The 26047-nt window shown below is 37.6% G+C and overlaps 1 protein-coding gene and 1 long non-coding RNA gene across 3 annotated transcripts in view; one reads left to right on the top strand and one right to left on the bottom strand.

Moving 5' to 3' along the window:
* Window positions 1-2512: 2512 nt before the first annotated feature.
* LOC137076001 (uncharacterized) lies at window positions 2513-3994 on the bottom strand. Its single transcript, XR_010905154.1, has 5 exons — window positions 3830-3994; window positions 3692-3749; window positions 3522-3627; window positions 3312-3445; window positions 2513-3093 (listed from the first exon to the last, which is right to left on the bottom strand). It is a non-coding gene; the product is annotated as an uncharacterized lncRNA (long non-coding RNA).
* Window positions 3995-13974: 9980 nt separating this feature from the next.
* Window positions 13975-26047, top strand: part of fstl1b (follistatin-like 1b) — a 150770-nt gene continuing 138697 nt past the window's right edge. For both annotated transcript variants that reach the window (XM_067443394.1, XM_067443395.1), the window contains exons 1-2: window positions 13975-14206; window positions 14335-14391. In XM_067443394.1, coding sequence (XP_067299495.1) covers window positions 14204-14206; window positions 14335-14391 — 60 coding nt within the window. In that variant the 5' untranslated portion in view covers window positions 13975-14203. The remainder of the gene's footprint in view (window positions 14207-14334; window positions 14392-26047) is intronic.

Raw genomic sequence — 26047 nt, forward strand, 5'->3', positions numbered from 1 at the left:
TCCTTTTACACCCAATCATGTTGCCAATTGACCTAATAAGTAGCAAATTGGTCCTCCAGCTGTTCCTTATATGTCCATTTAATTTATCTGGCCTCTTATTGCTACCTGTTCCAACTTTTTTGGAACGTGTAGCTCTCATGAAATCCAAAATGAGCCAATGTTTGGCATGACATTTCTAAATTTCTCACTTTTTATGTTATCTATATTCTATTGTGAATAAAACACAAGTTTTATGAGATTGTAAAATATTGCACTACTTTTTTATTCACAATTAGTACAGTGTCCCGACTTTTTTGGAATCGGGTTTGTGTGTATGTATATATGTGTGTGGGCATGTTTTTGTGACATATGAGGACACAAATTTGTATAATGACATGGGTATAGGTATTACAAGGAGAGGGTGAAATATGAGGACATTGGCCATGTCCCCACTTTTCAAACTGCTTATAAATCATATTGGATGAGGTTTTTTTTTTGAGAAAGTAAAAATGCAGAATGTTTCCTGTGATGGGTAGGTTTAGGGGTAGGGGTAGTGTAAGGGGATAGAAAATACGGTTTGTACAGTATAAAAAACATTACGCCTATGGAATGTCCCTATATGTCACAAAAACAAATGTGTGTGTGTGTGTGTCAAACACCCTTTTTTAAATAATGTCGTTATTCAGATGTTATCCAACTATCCAACAAACAGACCAGCATAACACAGTGAAAGATTACTATATATGTATTTTCAAGGACATTTTCATAATACTGAAAAAATCCATTTGGATAACCAATTTCCTTCTAGATAATGTTTAACTGATGACAGCTTTACATTTGAACTGCTGGTATTACTGAGGCTAAAAACTGAGCGAATCATAATTAACCACTAAATACAACTTCACTCATCAACCACAAAGGGGAGGTGTTGCATCTCTGTGAGACTCACTTTTTCATATTCTCAGTCTCTGCTGAGTTTTGCAGACTACAATAAACATGACCGTCTGCATGAAGATGTGAGATGATCAAAGTAAATGTTCTGTTGTTGATTAGTTTCATTTAAAAAATAAAATAAAAAAAGACTGTTCAACTTAAAACACTAAACAACTTTTATGCCACTACTAACACATTATTTCAGTTTCATATTTGTTTATTTTTTGTCACAGACATCTTTGACTTGCACACTGCAGGTTTATAAAAAAATATATATTAGGTGTATCTCTCTTTTAGCTTTAAAATGTACTTTCCCAATTCATCAAGTTTATGTTTGTATTTATTTACTCTTAGCTCGCTTTTTCTTCAAATTTGGACTGTATTGCATGTTAAATTGCTTTCTTTGTATTTCATTAAATGGCTAATGTTATGATCTACCTCTCCCTTCTCCATCTTCCTTCACCTGTGACAATTGAAATTAGCTGGATAACATCACTGTTCTCTCCAGAGTGGCTGTACAGCCAAACCAAATCAGGTTGCATTATTTTCATGGATGCCATATTGAAACATGGCATTGTAAAAAGTGCTATAGAAATAAAGGTGGCTTGACTTGACTACATGACAGAATACTGGACCTAGAGAAGATAAATGCCTCCTCCTCCTCCTCTACAGGATGATCACACCCTCGAGGACCACACCAGTGTGTGGACCTTGCCCACTAAACACTTCTAAGAAAGTGCACTCATAACCTTTTTTATGGTTTAAATGATACCATGAAACAACTAGTCACCCTGTCCCCTTGTGGTCTTTAAGGGAAGTTAAAAGTCTTTATGGAACTGGTTCTCCCCAAGAGTGGATCCTCTTTCACCAACGGTGAAGTTGTATAGGAGCCAATTTGCCAGCCACTTGACCACCACTATCAGCTTGGGTCCAGAGCCCATCTAGCCTCATGCCATACTCACCACATAGCTTGAGGCAGAGCTAATGCCTGAAGCCATATCCTGGGCCGCGGGCTTCATCACCACTGGTCCAGTCCTTCAGCTCCCTGTCTCCTTTGTCACTGCTGGTCCCATCCAGCCTCCTGTCTCCTTTGTTGCCACTGGTCTCGTCCAGCCCCCTGTCTAGTTCACCACCACTGGTCCCATCCAGCTCCCTGTCTACTTCAATGCTACTGGTCCTGCCTGGCCTCCCTCTCCCTCCAACTCCTTCCAGTTCCTCTCCTTCAATTTCCTCAGTTCCTCAGTCCTGGGGTGTCATCCTTTTTCTTCAGTCCCTCAACTCAGACCAGGTCTCCAGCTCCACATCCATTAAATGTCCCGTGTTCCACCGGACTCACTGCAGAGGATCTACCCATAGCTCCTCCCTCAATCAGTTCCACCATGGCTTTCCTCGTGGCTCAGATTTGGGTTGGTGCCTGCCTGGCTCCTCCCTCCATCAGTTCTGCTGTGAGCCTACCTCTGTCTTTATCTTGTTTGCTCTGTGGCTCCTCTGTGGACTCTTCCTCCTATATCCTCCAACTGACCTTTTTCTGTTTTCCCATCCAGTTCCCTGTTGGTCCCATCCAGCCTCCTGTCTTCTTCATCGCCGCTGGTCCTAGCCAGCTTCTTGTCTTCTTCTTCACCACTGGTCCTGTCAAGCTCCCTGTCTCCTTTGTCACTGCTGGTCCCATCCAGCCCACGGTCTCCTTTGTTGCCACTTGTTCCATCCAGCCCCCTTGTTCATCACTGCTGGTCCCCCTCATCCCTCAATCAGTTCTGCCATGGCTTTCCTTAATGTGGCATTCCCCAATAGTGGGGAACTTGAAAATAGATCAATTTAATAAACCCGACTACGCCACCCTGGTAGAGGACCAGGGAAATACTCCTAATAAGGACACAGGTAAGTTTTACCACCGAAGGCAAAGAAATGTCCAGAGAGACGTGAGTATCAATACAAAAAGAATTTGATTTTATTATACAATATTAAAATGTGCCGTTCTGGGGACATGCCCAAAAAACACAATTCTCCAGGACCAGGGGTTACAGGAACGAGGCAGGCCGGCTGCTATTCAGGATGGTTATGCAAACCCACCTCAACCTTACACCGCATTGGCACCACACGCACACCTTCAAGCAGTTGTGTCAGTACGTACACACACACACAGCACACTGTGAAACACGCCACTGAATGGACGCAGCTAGCCTTCCCCGTTCCCCACTTCAAGTCCACACTGGCTCCTGGAGAAAGAGGAAATGTTAGCAAGAAGCACAACAGAATTTACACAAATAAGACTAACTAATAAGTGAAAACCAAAACAAAATAATTACAGACACGGTGCACCAGGATGGCACCAACAAGACAATGAATAAAATTTAAAACAACGGTACAATTCAATAACAAACTGTACAGCCACGGCCGGCCTTAATCAGCAACGCTGTCCAAATCGGCACTGATCCACAGGAACAAAGTATGAAGATAACCGCAAACAAAACAGCAGCGGCATTACGAATAGCGGCTAGAAAGGGGAATTTAACGTTGATTTCTGATCCTCATTCTACAATTGGCAAGCAAATCAGAGTGTTAGACTAGATTCACCCAACTGCAATGTGAGAAAGGGAAGACATACTTACAATCAGGTTAGATAAAACACCAAACGCAACATTGTATGGTTACTCATTACCAGCACAGTGCATCAGTCCATCGACCAGCCTTTACACACTTGCCATTGTCGCTATGCTGAAAGCAATACAAAATAAATACCACACGAGTGATCAGAAGATTGAAGATGAGCAAAACATACCCGAGCGAACTCCGCCATCACTCGCCACAGTGTGGACAGTGCAGCCACCAGCACTGCTCTAAACCATAAAAAAAGTGCATATTGTCACATAGCACAGCCTTAAGCAGTTCACATTACACCATCTGCAGCCCAACATACCTGTATACCAATGGGACCAGAAAAGGAAATGCCACGGGGAAGCTGAGAACCCGGAATCAACAGGGCCGTACAAGACCCGCCAAAATAAGGGTCCTTAAATACTATGGCTGCTTAAGTCTCATTGGTTTACCCACCATACTTAAGCAAGCCAATAGCAATTAACTTATCCTGCCACATTAAGGCTCAGATTTGGTTGGTGCCTGGCTCCTCCCTCCATCAGTTCTGCTGTGAGCCTACCAGATTTCTTAGGCAGTGTAACAGTTTAATGATCTACAGCGAGCTTTGGTGTGAAATAAACAAGTATTTAATTAATTTATCGCTAGAAATTATATCCGAAGTGAAAAATGTTGGTTAAAAAAAAAAAAAAAAAGTACACAAACTGACCAGCAAATGCACCTTTCGGATGCAATCTTTTTTTCAGTTCAACTGTCAAAGAATGCACACACAAGATTGTGGGATATAAAAGACAGCGGAGGACACATCTATGAGTGCGTTTACATGCACGTTCTTAAGCCGATTATGCCTAATAACCTGACAATGAACATGGTCATGTAAACGCGGTAACCTGTTTTCTTTTATCGGAGTAAGGTCATAAACGGTGTAAGCATAAACCGGTCGGGACAGGTAGTTTTTTGCCTCTTACCTCGATTTCACACTGCATGTAAATGAATTAACCTGCTTTTTGTCGGCTTATTGAAGTGAGCATTTAAGGTGACAACAATTAAACTTAGAGCAGATTTAAACACATCCAGACATAGAGTGAGCTAGCGTTTTGAATGAAATAAGAACATATAATCACAAATGCAGACTCTTTTAAGACCCAGAAAATTATAACAATGTTTTCTCATCTCTTGCAGCATAAGTAGAAGAGGTTCAGTCAAAACGCTGCATCTGTTACCACATGAGGGATCACATGAACCAAAAATCTCCCGCTGACGCAGTTTATGCTTTATTTAACAATCACAACTGATGAAACATTTGGAATACTCCGAGTCAGATACAGACATTATTATGTTTGATGTCACTACAAGGAAATAACCTGGTTTAATAATAAAGTCATGTAAACGCGGTCAGTTTACTGGTTTGCATGCAAACGGGGAAAACTGGTTATTTCAATAAGCTGAAATTTGTGAGATATCAACTTACTGGTGTGCTTGTAAATGCACCCATGTTGCCTTCAAAAATCAATTAGATGACGGTATCTCAGGAGACAGGAAGTGAAGCTAACATTAGATACAGATGTACCTTGATGCCTTCCTGCCTTGAAATGTGTCCTCCGAAGGCAGCATTTTCCAGTTTTCGGACGCACCCGGTGTTTCATCCTAGAAGTTAATCAGCCAGTCCTCATTCTCTATGGTTTGATCCTTTTGTCCACATAAGTCGTGGGCTCACAGCCCTGGTCAGACTCATGCTGGAGCTCCTCTTCCAGGGCAAGGGTCAGCTCTGTCCTCTTCTTCTCGGGCCCTGGCTGATGCGTCACAGCAGGGACACATTTTTCTGCGGGGAGTTTTCCGCAGTCGAGAATGTAGATATGGGCTCTGCGTCTAGCTGTGTTCCAGATCGGGACGCAATGCTCTCCAGACACCAGATGACAGCTTCTCTCCAGTTTACTCCAGCGGAGTCTGGGAGGTCGAGAGGGTGATGGAATGTCACCCCAATCTGGAGCAGGGTCTTTAAGTTCTCGTTGGCCAAGGAACGGGTGACGGCCAAACAAATAAAGTTTTTACCAAAAGAAAAAAAAATGTTATGGTTCTCCGGAGCCAGGACGATTAATCTTGCCCTGTCTTCCATTTCAGGCAGCCCAATCTTCTGTCACGGGTGCAGGCAGGAAGAGGTAAATACAGTTATATACAGGTAAATACAGTTCTCAAACAAAGTTCTCTGAAAGTAGAAAGACACATCACATAACACATCTAACATAACAGACATCAGACAAAGACAGAGTGAACAGGAGGAACTTAAATAACAAACTCAAATGAGGATAATTAACAGATCACAGCTGACACAAATTAACTAATGATGATTGTAACCCGGGAGACAGACTAGTGGCGGGAAACTGAACAAAGGAACACGTGACAGATACAAACTGAAAGTCCAATCAAACCGAACACAGTGGTGACAGTGTTCAAGTTGGTCACATGCACATATTCACCACGTTCACCAACAGAAGGTTGCGTAGTTTTAAAGTGACTTCTGTGTGATGTGTGAACATGCATGGCTACTCTATTGACAATATACAGGTCCTTCTCAAAAAATTAGCATATTGTAATAAAGTTAATTATTAATGATAAAAAACTTAGATTTATTGCACACCAACTCAAATATTTCAGGTCTTTTATTGTTTTTATACTGATGATTTTGGCATACAGCTCATGAAAACCCAGAATTCCTCAAATAATTAGCATATTTCATCCGACCAATAAAAGAAAAGTGTTTTTAATACAAAAAAAGTCAACCTTTAAATAATTATGTTCAATTATGCACTCAATACTTGGTCGGGAATCCTTTTGCAGAAATGACTGCTTCAATGCGGCGTGGCATGGAGGCGATCAGCCTGTGGCACTGCTGAGGTGTTATGGAGGCCCAGGATGCTTCGATAGCGGCCTTAAGCTCATCCAGAGTGTCGGGTCTTGCGTCTCTCAACTTTCTCTTCACAATATCCCACAGATTCTCTATGGGGTTCAGGTCAGGAGAGTTGGCAGGCCAATTGAGCACATTAATACCATAGTCAGTAAACCATTTACCAGTGGTTTTGGCACTGTGAGCAGGTGCCAGGTTGTGCTGAAAAACGAAATCTTTTGATTGTGCACTTTTGAAGTGCACTTCAAACACTTTTGAAGTGCTCCAAAATCTTCTGATAGCTAGCTGCATTGACCCTGCCCTTGATAAAACACAGTGGACCAACACCAGCAGCTGACATGGCACCCCAGACCATCACTGACTGTGGGTACTTGACACTGGACTTCAGGCATTTTGGCATTTCCTTCTCCCCAGTCTTCCTCCAGACTCTGGCACCTTGATTTCCGAATGACATGCAAAATTTGCTTTCATCCGAAAAAAGTACTTTGGACCACTGAGCAACAGTCCAGTGCTGCTTCTCTGTAGCCCAAAACTGTCTTGACCTGGGGAATGCGGCACCTGTAGCCCATTTCCTGCACACGCCTGTGCACGGTGGCTCTGGATGTTTCTACTCCAGACTCAGTCCACTGCTTCCGCAGGTCCCCCAAGGTCTGGAATCGGTCCTTCTCCACAATCTTCCTCAGGGTCCGGTCACCTCTTCTCGTTGTGCAGCGTTTTTTGCCACACTTTTTCCTTCCCGTAGACTTCCTACTGAGGTGCCTTGAAACAGCACTCTGGGAACAGCCTATTCGTTCAGAAATTTATTTCTGTGTCTTACCCTCTCGCTTGAGGGTGTCAATGATGGCCTTCTGGACAGCAGCCAGGTCGGCAGTCTTACCCATGATTGCGGTTTTGAATAATGAACCAGGCTGGGAGTTTTTAAAAGCCTCAGGAATCTTTTGCAGGTTTTCAGAGTTAATTAGTTGATTCAGATGATTAGGTTAATAGCTCGTTTAGAGAACCTTTTCATGATATGCTAATTTTTTGAGATTTTGGGGTTTTCATGAGCTGTATCCCAAAAATCATCAGTATTAAAACAATAAAAGACCTTAAATATTTCAGTTGGTGTGCAATTTAAAATATGAAAGTTTAATTTTTATCATTACATTATGGAAAATAGTGAACTTTATCACAAAATGCTATTTTTTTGAGAAGGACCTGTACAACAGACCCTTTTTTTGCCTTTTGTTTCGCATTTTCATTTTGCAATTTGTATAAATAGGCCTTTACTGTGCATTACCACACCCCTCTTTACTCCCATACGGAAATGTAATATATGTATGTGCCTATATCTGAGTAGTGAGGTCATATATGTTTCATAATGCAATGCATTATTAGCACATATACATCCTCACAATATATTGATATATGAAGCAATAAGTTTATACCATGTATAAAATACCCATATATTAAAATGATTTTATATGTCTTTTTATATGTTAATGCCATATATGTAAACAATATAAATGTGTATATATATATATATATATATATATATATATATATATATATATATATATATATATATATATATATATATATATATATATATATATATATATATATACACGTTATATTATATATAAAATAGTAAAATTTGTATATATGCATATATTACAGATATTTATATAATACATTTCTATATGTACTGGTAATGTGCAGTATGTTAAGATCATACATAACAATATATATTTGTAATAATTAATATTTGTAAAAAGTTTATTTAAACATGTTGTATGCTCATAGAATTCTTTCTCACGAACAAATATGTAGGCTAACAAATATAAATAAAACCATGTTTAATAAAGTATATTTGTATAATTATGCAAATCATATACGTAAAGAGCATGAAACAGATATTATAAACTTGTATTTTACATATACATTTTGTCAGGGTTCTGTTACTTTTATTCTTGGTTTGGTGACAGTACAATTAAGGGACTCAATTATTATTATTTTCAAATCAGACGGAAGTTACTGCCGATGGGAAAACTTGATGAGACTTTGGTCAAAATATTTATACAAAATAAAAAATAAACATGGACATCTTCATCCTGTTCACATGTTTCTCTTAATACATGATGTTTCATTCTGGAGCATCACTGAATGTTTGAACCTTTTTTAATACTTGTGTTTGAGTCCCTCACTTGTCCTTAGTGTGAAAAGATCTCAAAATCATACAGTCACTGCTGGAGAGGTTTCAAATATGCAAAAGATGCTGGAAAGCTGAAGAATGTGCAGGACCTGGAGGGTTTTTCTGAAGAACATTGTGCAGTTTAACTGCTCAGAACAAACAAGGGACTCAAGAACAACCATCACAAAAAACAGCCATGGATCATCCAGGGAACGACACAAAGTATTGAGAATCAATGGTTCAGAAAACGTTGATAAATTCAGTATTTTTTGTCTTGTGGACTATATGTAAACATTCTTTATGTAAAATAGCTTATTCAGGACAGCACTAAATAAAAAATAACACATTTTGTATGATCTCTTTAACTTTGTTAAAGGGCGGTAAAACACGATTTCACTTTTCTAACTTTAGCTAGTGTGTACTGTTGCTGTTCGAGCATAAACAACATCTGCAAAGCTACAACGCTCAAAGTTTAAAGCAAAGGGACATATTTGCTTTTAAAGCCGTCACAAAAGCCGTCACTGCTTAAGGCAGCTCCTCTAAAACCTGCCAGTGCTGGAGGCAGCTGCCAGTCCGGTAGATCCATGTGAACGAAAGGACTGTTATTTTTTCACAAAATGCAATTTCGCCGTTTTTACACAAGCTACAGCACACGAGAGCCTCTACTGTACGCACAATAGGTTAATATTCACCACTAACCAATCGCATTTCGCCTAGCTGCCTCAAGATCTCTCACTGTTTTACAGCTGCGTTTGATGTAAAAAAGCAACATACAGTGCTATCATGTCCTTATTTTACTTATTTGCGACCTGACTATGTATTTTAATCCACTCATTTGTCTGTAATGAAGCGTGCATCCCGTCACCTGTAGGTAAGTGTCGCGCCTGCCTCGAGATCTCTCACTGTTGCAGCTGCTTCGACCCAGAACGATGCAGGAGAGCAACAGACTTATTTATTACTTAACTTATATTTTATTCCGCTATTTTTGATTGTAATAAGAGTCTTTACCGACTACTGGTAAAGGTAGGGGGTTTCAGAGAAGCGTGCACTAGGCAGTTAGCGAATCAGAACACACTGGGCCAGCTAACCAATCTGAGCCCATTGCTTATTTTTGAGGGACCGGCTTCATAGAACCAGGAAAACATCAGACCGTTTTTACAAGGAGGGACAGAGCAGTGTAGAATAAAGGTAAAATGTATGCAAAATTATTATTATTTTTAAAACAAAGCATAAACCCTTACAGTGCACCCCACAAACAGCCTTCGGAAGAATGTGTTTTACCACCCCATTCAAATTATTCACATTTTCACTGATTCTGCAGGTGGTTCACATACTTTTTCTTGCAACTGTATGCATTTACTATATGAGCATATTAGGATATTTAATTTATGAGACGTATGTCAAAATATACATTATACATATATAATATATGGATAAATATATGTCAATATATCGAATTATTCCAATTTCTAATATGAAATTTTGATTTTTTTATTTTATGAGCATATATTGCATATATTCATATTTCATATGCATAAGCACATTTCTGTATGGGCTTGTATGGGTAGATGTGCTGGTTGTGAGAGGAAGATAAAGTGATCATACAGGAAGGAAAACAAAGGCGTCATCACCACTGACCTTGTTTCTGAGCATCTGACAAGTGTTAAAGGTGTAGTACAGGAGATTGAAAAGCAGATGCATCTGTGACAGGTTATTCATTCATGAAGTGATTTATGCAGATGCTGTTAGATAAACAGTGATGAAAAGTGGCTGTGGAGAGGCAATTATGTGCTGTTCTGATTACCAAGCACTCTTGGCTGAAAAACATTAGGAGGGAGGACAAAGTCTGGGTTAAGTAAAGCTACTATCTGCTCTGCATGATTGGTAAGTCTGACAAATCTATGCAGCTCAACGAATACATACTTAAAGAATGTTACACACAAAAAAAAATCAGTGTGTTTCACGTGTTTCGAAAATCATTATCAAATTAGCATATACATTGACACAACACACCAGACCCTTACCTTTTGACATGACAAAGCTCATTTTTCCTTTTTTTTTTTAAAGAAAAGGGACCCTGTGGAATAGGATATCCTTTAAATTTGATAAGTCATTTGGCTAAGCATCATCAAAACTCTGCATTTAAGAGAGACTTGTTGCTATGAGAAACAGCTAATGAATTGTCAGGTTGAAGTGATAGTTTAGCCAAAATTAAAAGTGTGATTATTTATTTGATTATATGATGCCAGTGGAACACAAAAGCTTAAAGGGGGGGGTGAAATGCTGTTTCATGCATACTGAGCTTTTTACACCTTTAAAGACTTGGATTCCCATCCTAAACATAGACAAAGTTTCAAAAACTAATGTTGGACGTTTGATGGAGTATTTCTGTGTTAAAAATACTCCTTCCGGTTTCTCACAAGTTTCGGCGAGTTTTTTTCGAGTATGGGTCTAATTGACGTTAAATAGAGCGGAAGGTCCTTGTATGGGCTGTACGGGCTCTTCTCCCGGAAGGGTGCGCGCGCGCGTAACTAGAGGGAGAGAGAGGAAATGCACGCTGTAAACAGTCTCTCAGGTGCAGATCCAGTCCTCCGTGAACACTTATGTCGCGCCCCGGGAAGGCAGCGCTGCATTTGAACCGATTTGAACGCAGAAATGACGGGAAGCTTCAAGGCATCGCTTCAGTCGCGTCGCAAAGTGGATTTCCACGGTCACTGCTGTCACAGGACTTCACCAAATCATACCAAAGAAGTGTGTTTTTGACAGAGCGGTCCTGCTTTGGAAGATGCCGGTGAGTAAATCAACTTCAAATGTCTCTGCTATTGGCTACCGTCGCATGAGTAAACATCAGTAAACCATACGATCGCGTGCTTCGTCATTCAAATGCGCTAACGGTTACTCCATTGTTGTTCTGTATAACGTTACACTAGTCTGACGTGCAAAACCGTTCTGCTTGCTACTTCTAAGGTCTAGTCACATACAATAGTCCATAAACCGAATCATGTCCTCATACACTGCGAGTAAAGACACAGAAATGTGGAGAGGCCATTAAATACAGTAACTTACATACCACAGAGACGGACGTCCTGATGTTGCCGTTTCTCCTGTTCAGTTTATTTCAGCCTCAGATTTGATTCTGGATCATTATCTGTATTAGCTGAGATAGATGGGTTTCTCCACGCTTGAGGACGTCACCGCTTTGCGCGCTCATCATTCTTTAGCTCCGCCCACACGATACGCCTCCAGGCGCTCGGTATTTTCCGGAAAGACTCGGTACAGCCCATATTTCTTTTATAAATATGATAAAACTAAAGACTTTTCGGAGATATGAAGGATGCAATACTACTCTATAGGTACTCAAGATTGACATGAGATTGACTGAAACTGAGTGTTTCACCCCCCCTTTAAGCACACTAGTATAGTGCAGCTAACAAAAATATGTATAATGTTTTGCTGATGTTCATAAGTTATGAAAACATTATTTCAGAATGCTTACCAATCCAGTTTTATAAATGTTTCAAATAAAAATTAATAGAAAGATCAAAAGAACAGTATTTATCTGAAATAAAAAGCTTTTGTAACATTGTACTACCGTTTAAATGTTTTAGGTCGGTAAGATTTGGGAAAGAACCTTAAAGAAATGAATACATTTATTTGGCAGGGATGCGTTCAATTTATCAAGTGACAGTATATACATTTATAATGTTGCAAAAGCTTTATATTTCAGATAAATGCTGTTCTTTTAAACTTTCTATTCATCAAAGAATCCTAAAAAATGTAGCCTATACAATTGTTTCAACATTGACAATAATCATAAAAAAGTTTCTTGAGCAGTAAATCATCATATCAGAATGATATCTGAAGGATCATGACACTGAAGACTGGAGCAATGATGCTCAAAATTCAGCTTTGCATCACAGGAATAAATGACATTTTAAAATATATTCAAATAGAAAACAGTTATTTTATATCTTAATAATATTTCACAATATTACAGCTGTGTTTTTGTATTTCTAATAACATAAATGCAGCCTTGGTAAACAGAAGAGGTTTATTTAAAAACATTTTAAAAATCTTACCGTTCTAAAACTTTTGACCGGTAGCATATATATATATATTTTTATATTTTTATTTATTTATTTATTTATTTTTAAATGTTGATTTATCCAGTCCAGTGATGGTTTGCTTCAAGTCAATGTTGCAGGTTGTGTGAGTTCATGGCCAGCTAAAAAGGCCTATTCACATAATCTTCTATCCAATAATTGCAATGCTGAACAATAACACCTATTACTTGTGTAAATGTGTTCTTAGAAAAAAGGTTATTTTACTAGAGGTAAAATTGATGTAATAGAGGGCCTTACATAAGGTGTGTAAACAGAAATCTGATTTATACCCACCATAATCATATAAACAGGTGGTTTTCTCTCTAAATCACAATTTTGTCACTGGGAGAGTCCTATGCTTTCAGCTTTGTTAAAAGTATTTCACAAACTGTTTAGATGTGATGATGTTGATCTTTAAGGTTTTAAAGGTGACAAAAACACTGGATGGAGGTCTCCATCATGTACCAACATCTACTGCCTTTGTTCAACCTTAACTTTAATTTAAAAAAAAACATTGCTGAGAGCTGAAATATAGATTTTTCTTTGTTTTATTCCACCACATTTCATCTCAAACTGTTGACTGTTCCTTGGTAAACATGTAGCCTTCAGCCTTTAATAAAACTTTATCTGTGGTAACAGTGTGGTGGAAGTGTTGCCACAACTGAGACATGAATATGAAAAATATATAAAATTCACACACAACTATTGAAATAGTTCATGTTTTTCTGGCATTGTTTAGTAATAGTTAAAAATAAATAAATAATAATAATGGTTATTTTTACGATTAGAATTAGTTTTTATATTTCAGGTAGCCTATGGGAGAATGGTAAAACAATCAAATCTACACCTGAAGGCATCTGAATTAACATATTAACACAATAGGGCCTTAATTTGATAATTAAAAAATCGTTTAGTTTCAAGCCCAACGAACCAACCCCTATAAAATAATATGACTGAATAAAATTAAAATCTCAGTCATAGAATCCAAAGAATTCAAAATGTAACCGACAGCGATTAGCTATTTGCATGTTGAATTAATTGGTCTTTTGTTTTTCACACTGGACGCAGAAGATGTTCATAACATATACCACTATATCAGACTTCCTCTCTCTCTCCCTTTATTTTCGCTTAGGCTACAACTTTTCTAACTATTATTTGACCTAAAACGATATTCGATTGCTTTGCTTCATCGATAGCCGTTTTCATGCCATTCCAATAATAATTTGCACGTAGCTAATATTGATTCATGTAAAATGGGACTCTCTAACGCAAAGCTCTTGCAGTTTGAGTCGGCCACTCACCGGGGAGTGTGTGAATTTGAGTGTGTGCTCTTTATCTGGATCTGCTCCACGGCTTTTCACGGGCCACGTCACGTCACGGAGGGGGAAGAAACGGATTCCTGAGCGCTGCTCGAGTTTCCTGCGATCACATCCTCAGATCCACACATCTACAGCGGACCGAGACGCCGCGCTTTCCCTCCTACAACACACAAAAACCGGCGTTTTTTTAATAGAAAAAATGGTGAGAAACCTGGACACTATTTTCAACCTTTTACACCGTCTAAACAACTTGTGCTGTATTGCTTTGAACGCTTTCTCTGTTTGTAATGTATTTTCCTCCCTTCTCTTTCTTCTCTCCGCCCGTTACAGATGTTTCGATGTGTACCCGTGCTTTTCCTCCTGGCTGTTGTCTGCTGTCATGCTGAGGTAAGTTCAATGAATACCGCATTTAGAGAAAAGCTCGTCTTTTTGGGGGGGTGATTTTTTATTTTATTTTTAAATGGGGAAACCGGATTACAGAGTCTCTGAAATCCAACTTGCTCCTAATGAACTAAAGTAACGACCTGGAGTCCGGTCAACTAGGCTACCAATAACTTAGAACAAAATAAGGCGATATAGGCTAATGATTATGTTAAAGTTAAACTCAGGATTTTTATGTTTTTGCTAATTGAAAAAGTTTTACACTTAATGGACAACATGTTTAATGATGGACTCCAGACATCTGTCTTCTCGGTTGAAAAAAGGGTTTATTTTGCATGGCTGGTCACAACCTTTATGGGCGGTGTCATGTTGACATCACATGAGTTGTGCAGTTGACTAATACAATTACTACTACCAGTGCTGGTTATATTACTTACAAATTGTAGTCAGTTACTGATTCCAAATTACATGACAAAAATAATTGTAGTTAGTAGCATAATCCATTACATTGCACATTTAAGGTAATATTAGGTTACTTCTTTTTTGATTACTTTTAGATTACTTTTGACCTAACTCGTTTATCACATTGATTTTAATAGGATAATCTTGTATCATATTGATATAAAACTGCGAACAAAAAGAAAATATATTAGCAACATGAAGTGCAAATTGCCGTTTACATCAATTTCCCAGATGGGGTTTATGAGTTTAATGAAAAGCTATTAAATAATTTATTAAAATGAAAACAATTTAAAAAAAAAACACTTACTAACAATATTTTTTTGTTTATTTTTATTTAAGCATGTCATGTGGCCATTAATTGACAATCAAAGAATTGTGAATGTTATTTTTATTATTATAATTTTTATTGATTTAGCAATGAATTGTCAATTGTCAATGAATTATGAATAATTTACTGCCATTGTGAGAATAACATGTAATCGTGATATCAATAAAAAAGTCACTGTAGTCTGATTACAAGTATTTTACTACATAATATAATGTAATATAATTTAATTACAAGTGCTTAATTTTTGGAATCTGATTACATAATCCAGATTACATGTAATCAGTTACTACCCAGCAGTGAGTATAAATATGTTTATTATTTTATATAAAGTTGTAATGTGAAGTGACTGCAGATGCTAAACAAAACATCATGCATCTGGTACTAAAATATGCATTTGTGTGCTTTTATTTTGTATTATTTATAATCAAATTTAACCTAAAATACATTAAATTGTATCAGATTTAGTTCCGTCCACATACTATTTTAGAATAGTAAGGAGTTGTTTATACAGAATGTTGGACCAGCTGAAATGTCAAGATGCATCTGTCACAAAACACACATTTACATCACCTGGTTTGTGTTTGTGTGGTTAATGAACTCTCTGTGTGTTGAGAGGTTGGTGGTCTTTACATTGGTAATTCAAAAGAGCTGTAAACAGACAGCTGTTAAAACCAATCAGATAACAGCATGTTAGGTGGTGTTTGGCCAGTGAGTTTACACTGATTTCAGTGCTCAGATGCAGCTGCTGATGGGGGCCATATGTTGTCTTTGTTAGTGCTGTGTTAATTGTGCTCTTACGATCTGCAGTGCAATAACAGCGTGCCAGGTGAGCAGCAGTTAATCCGCACATCAAGGACAACTCAACGTTCTTGCACTATAACCTTACTTATAGTAAAGTAAAAAGGACTTGTGCATACATTTTTCATGAAATCCAAGAGAATGCCTTCATTTTTATTTTACTTATTGAAACAAACACATTTCGGTGAATGTTGTCCCCTGTGTCAATGACACACGCATCAAGAATGTACTTCCTGTGTAACACATCTGCCATTTCTCAGACAAGCGCAAATATACTGCGTGCTAAAAACAAAGTGGCTTTAGTTTTAAAAATGCATTGCATGAGATCACATTATTATTTTTTAATTGAAATTGAGATTACATTTGTAGTTAGAGCATGTTATTGTATTACAGCTTGCACGATATTGTGTGGTAGACCGCCCCGAGAATTTTGTGTTAGTAATTTCATGCTGACAGGCTTGATAAGAAAACACTTAAGCTAAAAGAACAGCAACTCATAATGGGTGCCATGCAACCCGCATGATCTTCCCTCCGCTATTCATGCAGTTCGTGCTGTGGTTTGTCTCTTTCTTGTATCTCACTCAGTGGGGGCTTTGGGGCTGTCAGAGCTTGTGTTCCCTAAAGGCATGATTTGCTGCTTACATAGACAAGCTCTTAAATAGTGTCACCCTAAATTAAAACACACTGAATTTCATGCTTCTACAATACAGTTTGTGCTGGGAGGATTTTGCAGTTGGTTGATAGAGCGTTCACATTGTTAGTGTACGGATTTGTGTGTGTGTGTGTGTGTGCGTGTGTTTGTGTGTGTGTGTGCGGGCTGGTAAACCCTACTTTATGGGGACAATATGTCCCCACAAAGATGGCAATATCCAAAATCCTTGTCCTTGTGGATTATACAGGATGAGTTTTTTTGAGAAAGTAAAAATGCAGAATGTTTCCTGTGATGGGTAGGTTTAAATGCAGGGGCTGTATAGGGGGATAGAAAATACGGTTTGTACAGTATAAAAACCATTACGCCTATGGAAAGTCCCCATAAAACATGGAGACAAAACGTGTGTGTGTGTGTGTGTGTGTGTGTGTGTGTGTGTGTGTGTGTGTGTGTGTGTGTGTGTGTGTGTGTAAAGTATTGGAGTCCAAAAAAGTGTATATTCTTCATCATTTCTGATTATGTGCTTTCATATAGACTGTGATTTTTTTTGTAATTGACCTTGAATCTGACCTTGACCTTGACCCCATTCATTTTTGCCGTATGATAAGAAGTTTTACAGAGAAACACATTAGTTACGGTATAAATCATAAATGTAAGCAAAAAATATATATGAAAATTAGAATAAAAATGAAAGTCTGTGTAGACAAATTATTTAATATTCAGAATTAATGACTTATTCCATACAATATTGCAGATGATGTACTTGAATCAAAAACAAGGTTACAGTATAAAATATTTAAAGTATTTATTTTTAAGCATTTATATTTAATATGAAATATCTATATATATATATATATATATATATATATATATATATATATATATATATATATATATATATATATATATATATATATATATATATATATATATATATATATATAGTTTTAGAGTGTAGAAGTACGTCATTGCTTTATGTTCTCATTTTCAAGTTCTCATTTTCTGCCGAGTTTATTTGTCAGTAATTATTATGATGAAATATTTCATGGTAACAGCAGCTTGTCTGATTGATGATTGGTGAATTTCTCTCCAGGATTATGGGTAGTGTAGTTGTTCACAATGAAATCATTTTCTTTCCATTAAAGCTACACTGTGTAACTTTTTTAGTTTATTCATAGCTAAAAACACTTAGTTCATTCAAAAATATATGTGCTCTTCTTTCAAGTTCATTCAAAAATATATGTGCTCTTCTTTCAAGTAATAAAGTATTCTCGTAAGTTTATAATATGCCATTGAAAATACATACGGGTGAGGGGTTCGAAAGCCGGTCGCCATGTTGCCCCTCCATCTTGAAATTACATTAGCCAAAGAGGGACATACCCGTTAATTCAAGCTTCGCTTTTCGTATTCTAACACCGATAGCACTCATTGACGAGGTCGAACTGGAAGCCATGTTAATCTTGGACTAAATCGGCACTGTAGGAGTTAAAACAAAATCGGAATTAAGAGGAACAGAAACTATTTTTCACTTGATTGTCGTATACCTTTACACCGCTAGATGGGGGAAAATATCACACAGTGTAGCTTTAAATGTTTTATTAACAAGGTTCAGGAGAAAGCATGTTCAGATAATTGACACAAATGGAGAGCACTCAGCTACAATAAGAGGTATATAAGCAGCAGTCTCACCTCTGTTCTTTGACGTTTTATCAGCATCCCTCCACCACACCTTCTCCACACTTTTTGTTCTAACCACTTACATACATGGGCAGTACTCTGGGTTCGGGCAAAATTCCGAGCTCGAAGCCCTCCCCCCGGACAGCATGCCAAATACACATTTAAATCTACTCTCCATCTACTCTCCATGAAAGTGCGAACTCGTGAAATAACTATATCACTGTGTAACAAGGTCCAAACAATTGTCTATGGAGGAAAACAAATGGGTTTTTCATACAGAATGGGTCACAACACTACTGTTGTACTCTGTTTGGAGCTTTTATGATTGGTAGTCAGCAAGAACATTTAAATCATTAAAGGGATACTTCACCCAAAAAATGAAAATTCTGTCATCATTTATTCACACTCATGTCGTTCCAAGTCGGCATGACATTGATTTTTCAGTAGAATATTGATAACCAAGCAGTTTTGGTGACAATTGACTTTAATTGTAAAAAGAAAAAAACATATCTATTATATATATATATATATATATATATATATATATATATATATATATATATATATATATATATATATATATATATATATATATATATATATATAATGATTACAAGAAACATTAGTGAACAAAGAAACACTGTTCAGAATATGAAACATTATCACACGCACACAGACTAACACATTATCACAAACTGTGGATGAGAATGAATTTCCTCTCAAGGCACTGTTTTTTTTTTTTTTTTAACATGGTAAATGTAATAGCAGAGTCAGGATAATGCAGTTACCTAAATCCCATCCTATAATCAAAAACAGAGCTCCTGGAGTTGTGAGTTGCTTTCTACGTGCATTTTTCTGCTTCCTTACAGCAGGTGAATCGACTGCGCTTTAAGCCCTGATAAAAATAGAAGTTACCGAGGGAAAAAGAAAATGAGGGAGAAAGAGAGAGTGAGGTAGGGGAAAAGAGAGGTGTAGTGAAAGAGGACGCTGTCAGGGTCACAGTGCTCCGTCTACTGGAGCTAAAGTGATCTTTACTGGGAGTAAACATCTGCTGTGATTTCAACTATACACTGAAATTATTGTTTTGATCTTTCCCAAATGTAATGCCTTTGTCTTTCAAATGTAAGCGCACTATTGCTATAATTTTGTTCTTAATGCATGTTAGTGGCTGTGCCAGAAAATCCAGCTGCCTCCCCGCCCAGTCAGTCAATGACTTAGTGTTTTTGTATGAAGGTCCCCTCATATGGAAACTGGTTTCAGACAGGCTTCCAAGGCACCATAGCGTCATGTCTAATGATCTGGAACACAATCCCGTGAGCTTAGGAAATAACCAAGGAGTTCACAAAGACCCGATGAGAACTGTCCGTTAGCATTTCCATTCATTTCAATGAAGCTTACAGCCAAATTTGTCTGAATACACAGCTACCCTTGCGAAAAGCCATCAATGGAGAAACAGGAGCAGCAGGACTAACTTCTGAAGCTTTCCAGACCCATTTTGGCAATAACCGAACCATTTTTAATTACAACAATACTCCTCAGTATGAATGGAATCAGATTAAAACAGACTTAGAGGGTAAATGTTTTTTTTTTTAAGTTAGTAAGCATTTATATTCTTTCATTGTTTCCACCAACCGCCAAAAATCACACAAAGGTCACACATCTGCTGCCACCAACTAAATGAAAGCATCTAAAAGCTGGAATATACTACATGACATCCCAGATTTTTGCCCCCATTTACAATGCCACTTGCTGAAAGTCAGAGCGGATATGAGTTGACAGAGTTCATAGAAAATCACAGTCTATGATGGGCACAGATTTCTGATGTACTAACACTGAAAGCTAAATCCAATCTTCAATTTCCACGCTACATGCTCATTTTATGGAGTTCACGTCAATGAAAACAACAAGTATGAGCTGCATTTCATTTATCATCAGCTACCACAATTGGGGAGTGAGCGGCATTAGCACTGGCAAGATAATTTAGTCTCACTACTTTTAGTGAAGTTCCTAAACGTAAATTCTGGAGGAGTGAACATATCTAATCTTTCAATTAACTAGCAGAGCATATAAGCAGCTGCTCCTTACACTCGCATTAGCTGTTTTGGCATCTCTCCACCTCCCCAACTCCATAAAGATAATTTAGGCATCTTTCTACCAGACTTATCTTCCAAAAATGACTAGTCCCACTGGTGGGTATGTCTAAGCTTGAGATGAAACTGCTTCCTCGAGCCCCTCCACTGCATAAGCCAAATACATTTAACTTTAAAAGGAATAGTTCACCCAAAAATGAAAATTTCCCTATGATTTACTCACCCTGAAGCCATTCTGTGTATATGACATTCTTCTTTCAGACGAATACAATACAGTTTTATTAATAAATGCCCTGGCTCTTCCAAGCTTAATAATGGCAATGAATGGCAGGCCAAAATTTGAAGCCCAAAAAAAGTGCATCCATCCATTGTAAAAGTAATCCATACAGATCTGCGGGTTAATAAAGGCCTTCTGAAGAGAATCTATGGGATTTTGTAAGAAGCATATCCATATTTAACACATTATAAAGTATATCTATATAGAACTATCTAGCTTCCCGGCATCAACTTCCATATTCAGCTTACGAAAAAAGAATAACTTGCATGACGATGGCGTCAGACATAACGTAAATGTTTTGAACTGCGACAGGCATTACACTTTATGTGTGTTGAATATTTGAATACAGAAGGCGATCTGCCGGAAGCTAGATATTTTAGTTATTGTGTTAAATAGGTAGCCTGACAAGCCAGACCCACATCAAGATGTTTGGTCTGGAAACTCACCATAGACAGGGCTCAATCCGAGGGGTGGGATAAACGGTTGTCTTTCGAACTCCCTCTGCACGTGATAGGATAGCGCTACACCAACCGGAGCAACGACGGTGAAGGGGAGCTCGCTGACTGATTAAACATTCACCGTATCCGGTCGGCTAAACTCCGAACACATCTTCCCTTTTTAAGAATGACTTCAGTGCCGCTCTTTGTTCTTTTCTCAGAGGAAAGCTTAACTCCAAGTCTTCCGGAGGCGCGGGCAGAGCTGATTCGAAAGACCGCCGCCGTTCGCCAGTTTCTGTGTTTACTAGAAGCACGCAAACGCAACTCGGCCGTTGTCATTATGGCCCCGCCCGCCGACTCTATACACGATGTGATTGGGCCGTCCAGATTCTGAGGAATACAGCTCAGATAGGAATTGAGAGTTGCTAGACGACACTTGCGGGCAAATTAAATTTGCTGCCGCTAGGGTGCGTCTAGATTTCTAGGCTATTAAATAGGGGTATTTAACACAATATGGGTATTTTTTTTTACATAACTCCGACTGCGTTCATCTGTGAATAAAGTCGTAGTTTTTGTTATTTTTGGACCAAAATGTATTTTGGATGCTTCAAGAGATTTTAATTAACCCACTGATGTCACAAATGGACTACTTTGATAATGTTTTTATTCCCTTTCTAGACATGGACAGTATAGTGCGCATACACTTGCATACGCTTTCGGACTAAATATAAAATATCTTAAACTGTGTTCCGAAGATGAACGGAGGTCTTACGGGTGTGGAACGACATTAGAGTTATTAATGAAATACATTTCATTTTTGGGTAAACTAACCCTTTAAGCTTTAGGATGTGATGTCAAACTCCCTAACACGTTTTTTATTTGACCAGTAATGCATTAACACTTCATCTGGAATACGTCTCAAACCACCTGAAATGGTTTGAGTGATCGGATTTAAAACCATCTGGAATTGAAATGTGTTTTGGAGGGCATTTACACCTCTTATTTTCACGATCTGACAGCTATCCGGTCAGAGACCAGGTGAAAATGGGCCCTTTGATATTTAGAGCTGATTAGTGTTCACATTTAGTTTTTGTTTGTTTGTGTCTCCTAGCAACAAGGCCCATGTTTCTGTGTGAGTTTGTTGTGTTTATAACCTGAAAGTGCGTGATCCTCGAGGCCCTGTTGTGTATGTCATGAAACTGTATGATGCCTTGTGTTTTAAAATCTGTTTGGATTTAAAAGGGTTGTGTAGTGTATTCCAGCCTTTAGTAGACAGGATGTTACTCAAACATTGCATTCGGATGTCTTTATACCTCCATATAATGATACACAGCATTTTTCCTGTCAGCAAAGTCAGTATTTATTAGCTTCACTAATGCTTTCAGTAATCTCTTGCTATGTGGATCTAGTAGAAGGAATTCTTTCTCCCTCAGGGTGTGAGTCTAGTGTCCACAAACAGCTGGTCAGTCTTTTATTAAGGGGATATGAACACACTCACCTTGTAATAACCAGGGGCGTAGCACCAAATTTTGGGCCCTGGGTACAAACCATCTTGCTGGGCCCCCGTACCATGTATGTGTATGTATAGAAAACGGACTTCCCTGCCTTGGGCCCTGGTTACTCAGTACCCTTTATCCCCCCAGTCCCACGCCCCTGGAATAACTATAGGACACAGACGAGCTAAAAAAAAAAAATCTTATCTAGGTGTCTAATAAACCTGGAATTGTATATTACATTGGTTCTTTGAAAACTTGTTTTAGTTCCTCTTTTGTAAGTTCCTTGGATAAAAATGTCTGACTAATCTCATCAGATGCTTAAGGCATGACCCGTCTTTGAATCCATCTTTCTTTATTGAAAGGTTTGAAATATTAGGAAATACTAAATACAAGTTGTTTATCTCAGTCTCTGAATATTACATGGCATGTGGGCTCTATTAACGCAACAGAACATTGTAAATTCAGATTGTTTTTGAGAGTTTTAGTGCAGGCACGAAAGTCTTTTGTTTGAAGAACAGGGCTGATGCAAACCCGCTATTGTTGTTTTGATACTCACTGTTACATCTGAGCTGTAATATATTTCATACTCTGAAAACCATCTGCTGCATATTAACATTTAAAAAAAAAACTTTTTTCTTTTTATTTAGTTTTTCTCTCTATTCATGTTATCTCATGTTGATAACTATCACTGTTGTCTTGATTCCACACTTTTTCTCTCATATCTCTTTCATCAGTGCTCTGTAGTTTGCATCGTTTACCATCTGTTTTCTCTCACTCGTTTTCCTTCGTCATTTCCTCCCAATGTCTCTATAAATGTGCAGTGTCTTGTCACTGGATTTGTGCTGCTGTTTTATTGTGTTGTTTTGTATAGCCATCAGAGCTTGAAAGAGTCTTGTAATGAGAGCGAGGAACAGACAGTGGGAAGGATGAGGTGATGAGGGATATTACACAAGGGATCAAGAAATTTAGTTCTGCTCGTTCTGAGACTGGTACATGAGGTGATACTGGGGCAAAGATAGTAAAGGAATACATAATAAAGAGACATTTAGCCTCTTAATCCTCGCCCCTTTTTTTGAGAATTAAAAAAAAACGACATACCTCAAATAAAAATGTCTGCAGCTCTTAAACTCTATGGTCTGTATCCATAAATTTGGTCTTATTTTAAACGAGACGCTTGAAATTATGTTACCCAAAAGTCATAATAACTCAAAGTAGTATAGGGACAGATTAAAACAAGGGGAAATATGCATGTAAGTGACTCACGTTTTTATTTTTTTATTATTCCCTAATGGAAAAAAATATGAGATTTTAATTTTAAGGCCCTGAAAATAACCTAAATATAAAACTGAATGTCTGATCATGCTTTGATTAAAATTTGAAGACGATTCTCTCAAAAATGTAGCTTCTGTAAGCTTTTATGTCAAAAAAAGACTAGGCGTCCTTTCAAAAAAGGCCAATTATATTAGAGGATTTGTAATAGTAAAGAGTAGTTTTTATTCAAATAAATCTGCAATAAACTGCTAATTATAATGCATTTGCAGTCCCTGAAAACTAAAGCACTATTTACAGAATTTACAAGTGTAAAAAAACTCATTTAGTTGATAAAAACTGTCTGTCATTAAGTCTGCGCGTTGTGTGTTAAGTATGTGTGCTTACACTGCCAGGCTGGATACTATGGAGACGGTAAGCACGAGGTATTCGTCAATGCTTCTTACGGCATATCTTACAAACACTGCGCAAAATAATGTATTTTAATTCGTTACTACATCCATCATTTAAATCTATACTGGCTATGCATTGGCCAGACATTGACTGGCTTATCCAACTAAAAGCATGGGTGCATTTGACTGACAGATTTAGCAGCCAGTAACGCGCTCCCTTCCTATCATGTGTCCTCAGAGAGCCTGTGATTGAATGAGAGAGACCTGGGAGGGTTTAATATGACCGGAACAGTCCACAGTAAAGGGGAGATTGTCAAAATAATGATTATAATCGCTATTTCATTGAAAATGGATATGATTGATTACTCTAACGCAAAACGCTCATGCAAACAATGGAGGATTTTTAGTTTTTTCCCCTTATTTTTCCCTTGTTTTGGATTAAAAAGTGGGAAGCATTTTGAAGAGTGGACACTTACACGGACATGCATGCTGTTGTTTCGTGGATTTGTCCGATCTGATGATTCTGATCTGAACGTCAGGAGAGGAAAGATGAGTACCGCGTTTATTATGCTAATGTTTAAATAGCTTCATTTAACCCTTTCCTCTCTGGTGTACTTATTGCAAAAACGAGTTCAGAACATAAATCTTGAGTGTTTTAGCTTCCAAGTGATGCATTGTTTGTGATAGTTGATTGAACAGTTTGTTTAAAACAAAAGTAATTATAAGTAGAGACACGCCCACTTGTGTCAGCCTCCCTGCCCACGATCCGGTGCGGATTGTGTAGTTAGCTCACTATATTTTCTGGCTTATATCCACAATTAACCATTTTTGTGGTACTTGTTCTACACAGAATTCTAGTGGTGTTTTCACACTTGGGTCCTCTTTAAAAGAACCGAACTCAGACTCCTTTAAGTGGACCAAGAAGTGAACCAAGTGAAAAAGGACCCAGTTCTCTTTACGTTCACACTGTCCCTGTCTCTGAAAGAGGACTCAGATCATTTTTGGTCCCCTTTAGTAGGAATGTGGTCTCAGACCCCTTTGTGTTCAGACTGTTGCTTTTTGGATCTAGTCCAGTTCAGTTTTTGATGGCTGACCCTATGGCGTTCAACATTTGATCCCATTCACTTACATTGTTTGTTCCTCAGTAACTCAAGATATTTGTTTGTAAAGATTATTATTACTTTATGACAGTACAAATGCTGTTGTATTAAGTAGTTTATCTTAAAAAAAAAAAAAAAAAAAAAAAAATATATATATATATATATATATATATATATATATATATATATATATATATATATATATATATATATATATATTTAAGATAAACTACTTAATACAACAGCATTTGTACTGTCATAAAGTAATATATATATAATATATATAATACTACATATTCTTGCACTAGCTATATAACATGTCCTTCTTTTCAACTAACATTTGAATTGTTTTCCTTGATTCATGTTTATTTTATTGCAGAAGGCAATGATAACATCAGCATACAAAAAATAAACAACACAATAAAAAAATAAAAGAAAGATGCAAATTAAATAAACTGCTTTCAATTTCCCAGGTAAAGTATAGATATGCCTAAAAGCAGCATTCAAGAAAGAAATGGAATAATCACATGAAAAAATAAAACCGCATTCTTCACTGTATGAAGAACTGCATATTCTGCATATTCTCCACTGATTCTTTTATTAGGCTAATGCAGATGTTTACATTCATTTAAGACAAAACCACCTGTTTATGTGAAACTTGTGTGTTTTTGACGCTTTAAAATAAAT

The sequence above is a fragment of the Pseudorasbora parva genome, chromosome 5, assembly GCF_024679245.1.
Source record: "Pseudorasbora parva isolate DD20220531a chromosome 5, ASM2467924v1, whole genome shotgun sequence".
Classification (NCBI taxonomy): Eukaryota; Metazoa; Chordata; class Actinopteri; order Cypriniformes; family Gobionidae; genus Pseudorasbora; species Pseudorasbora parva.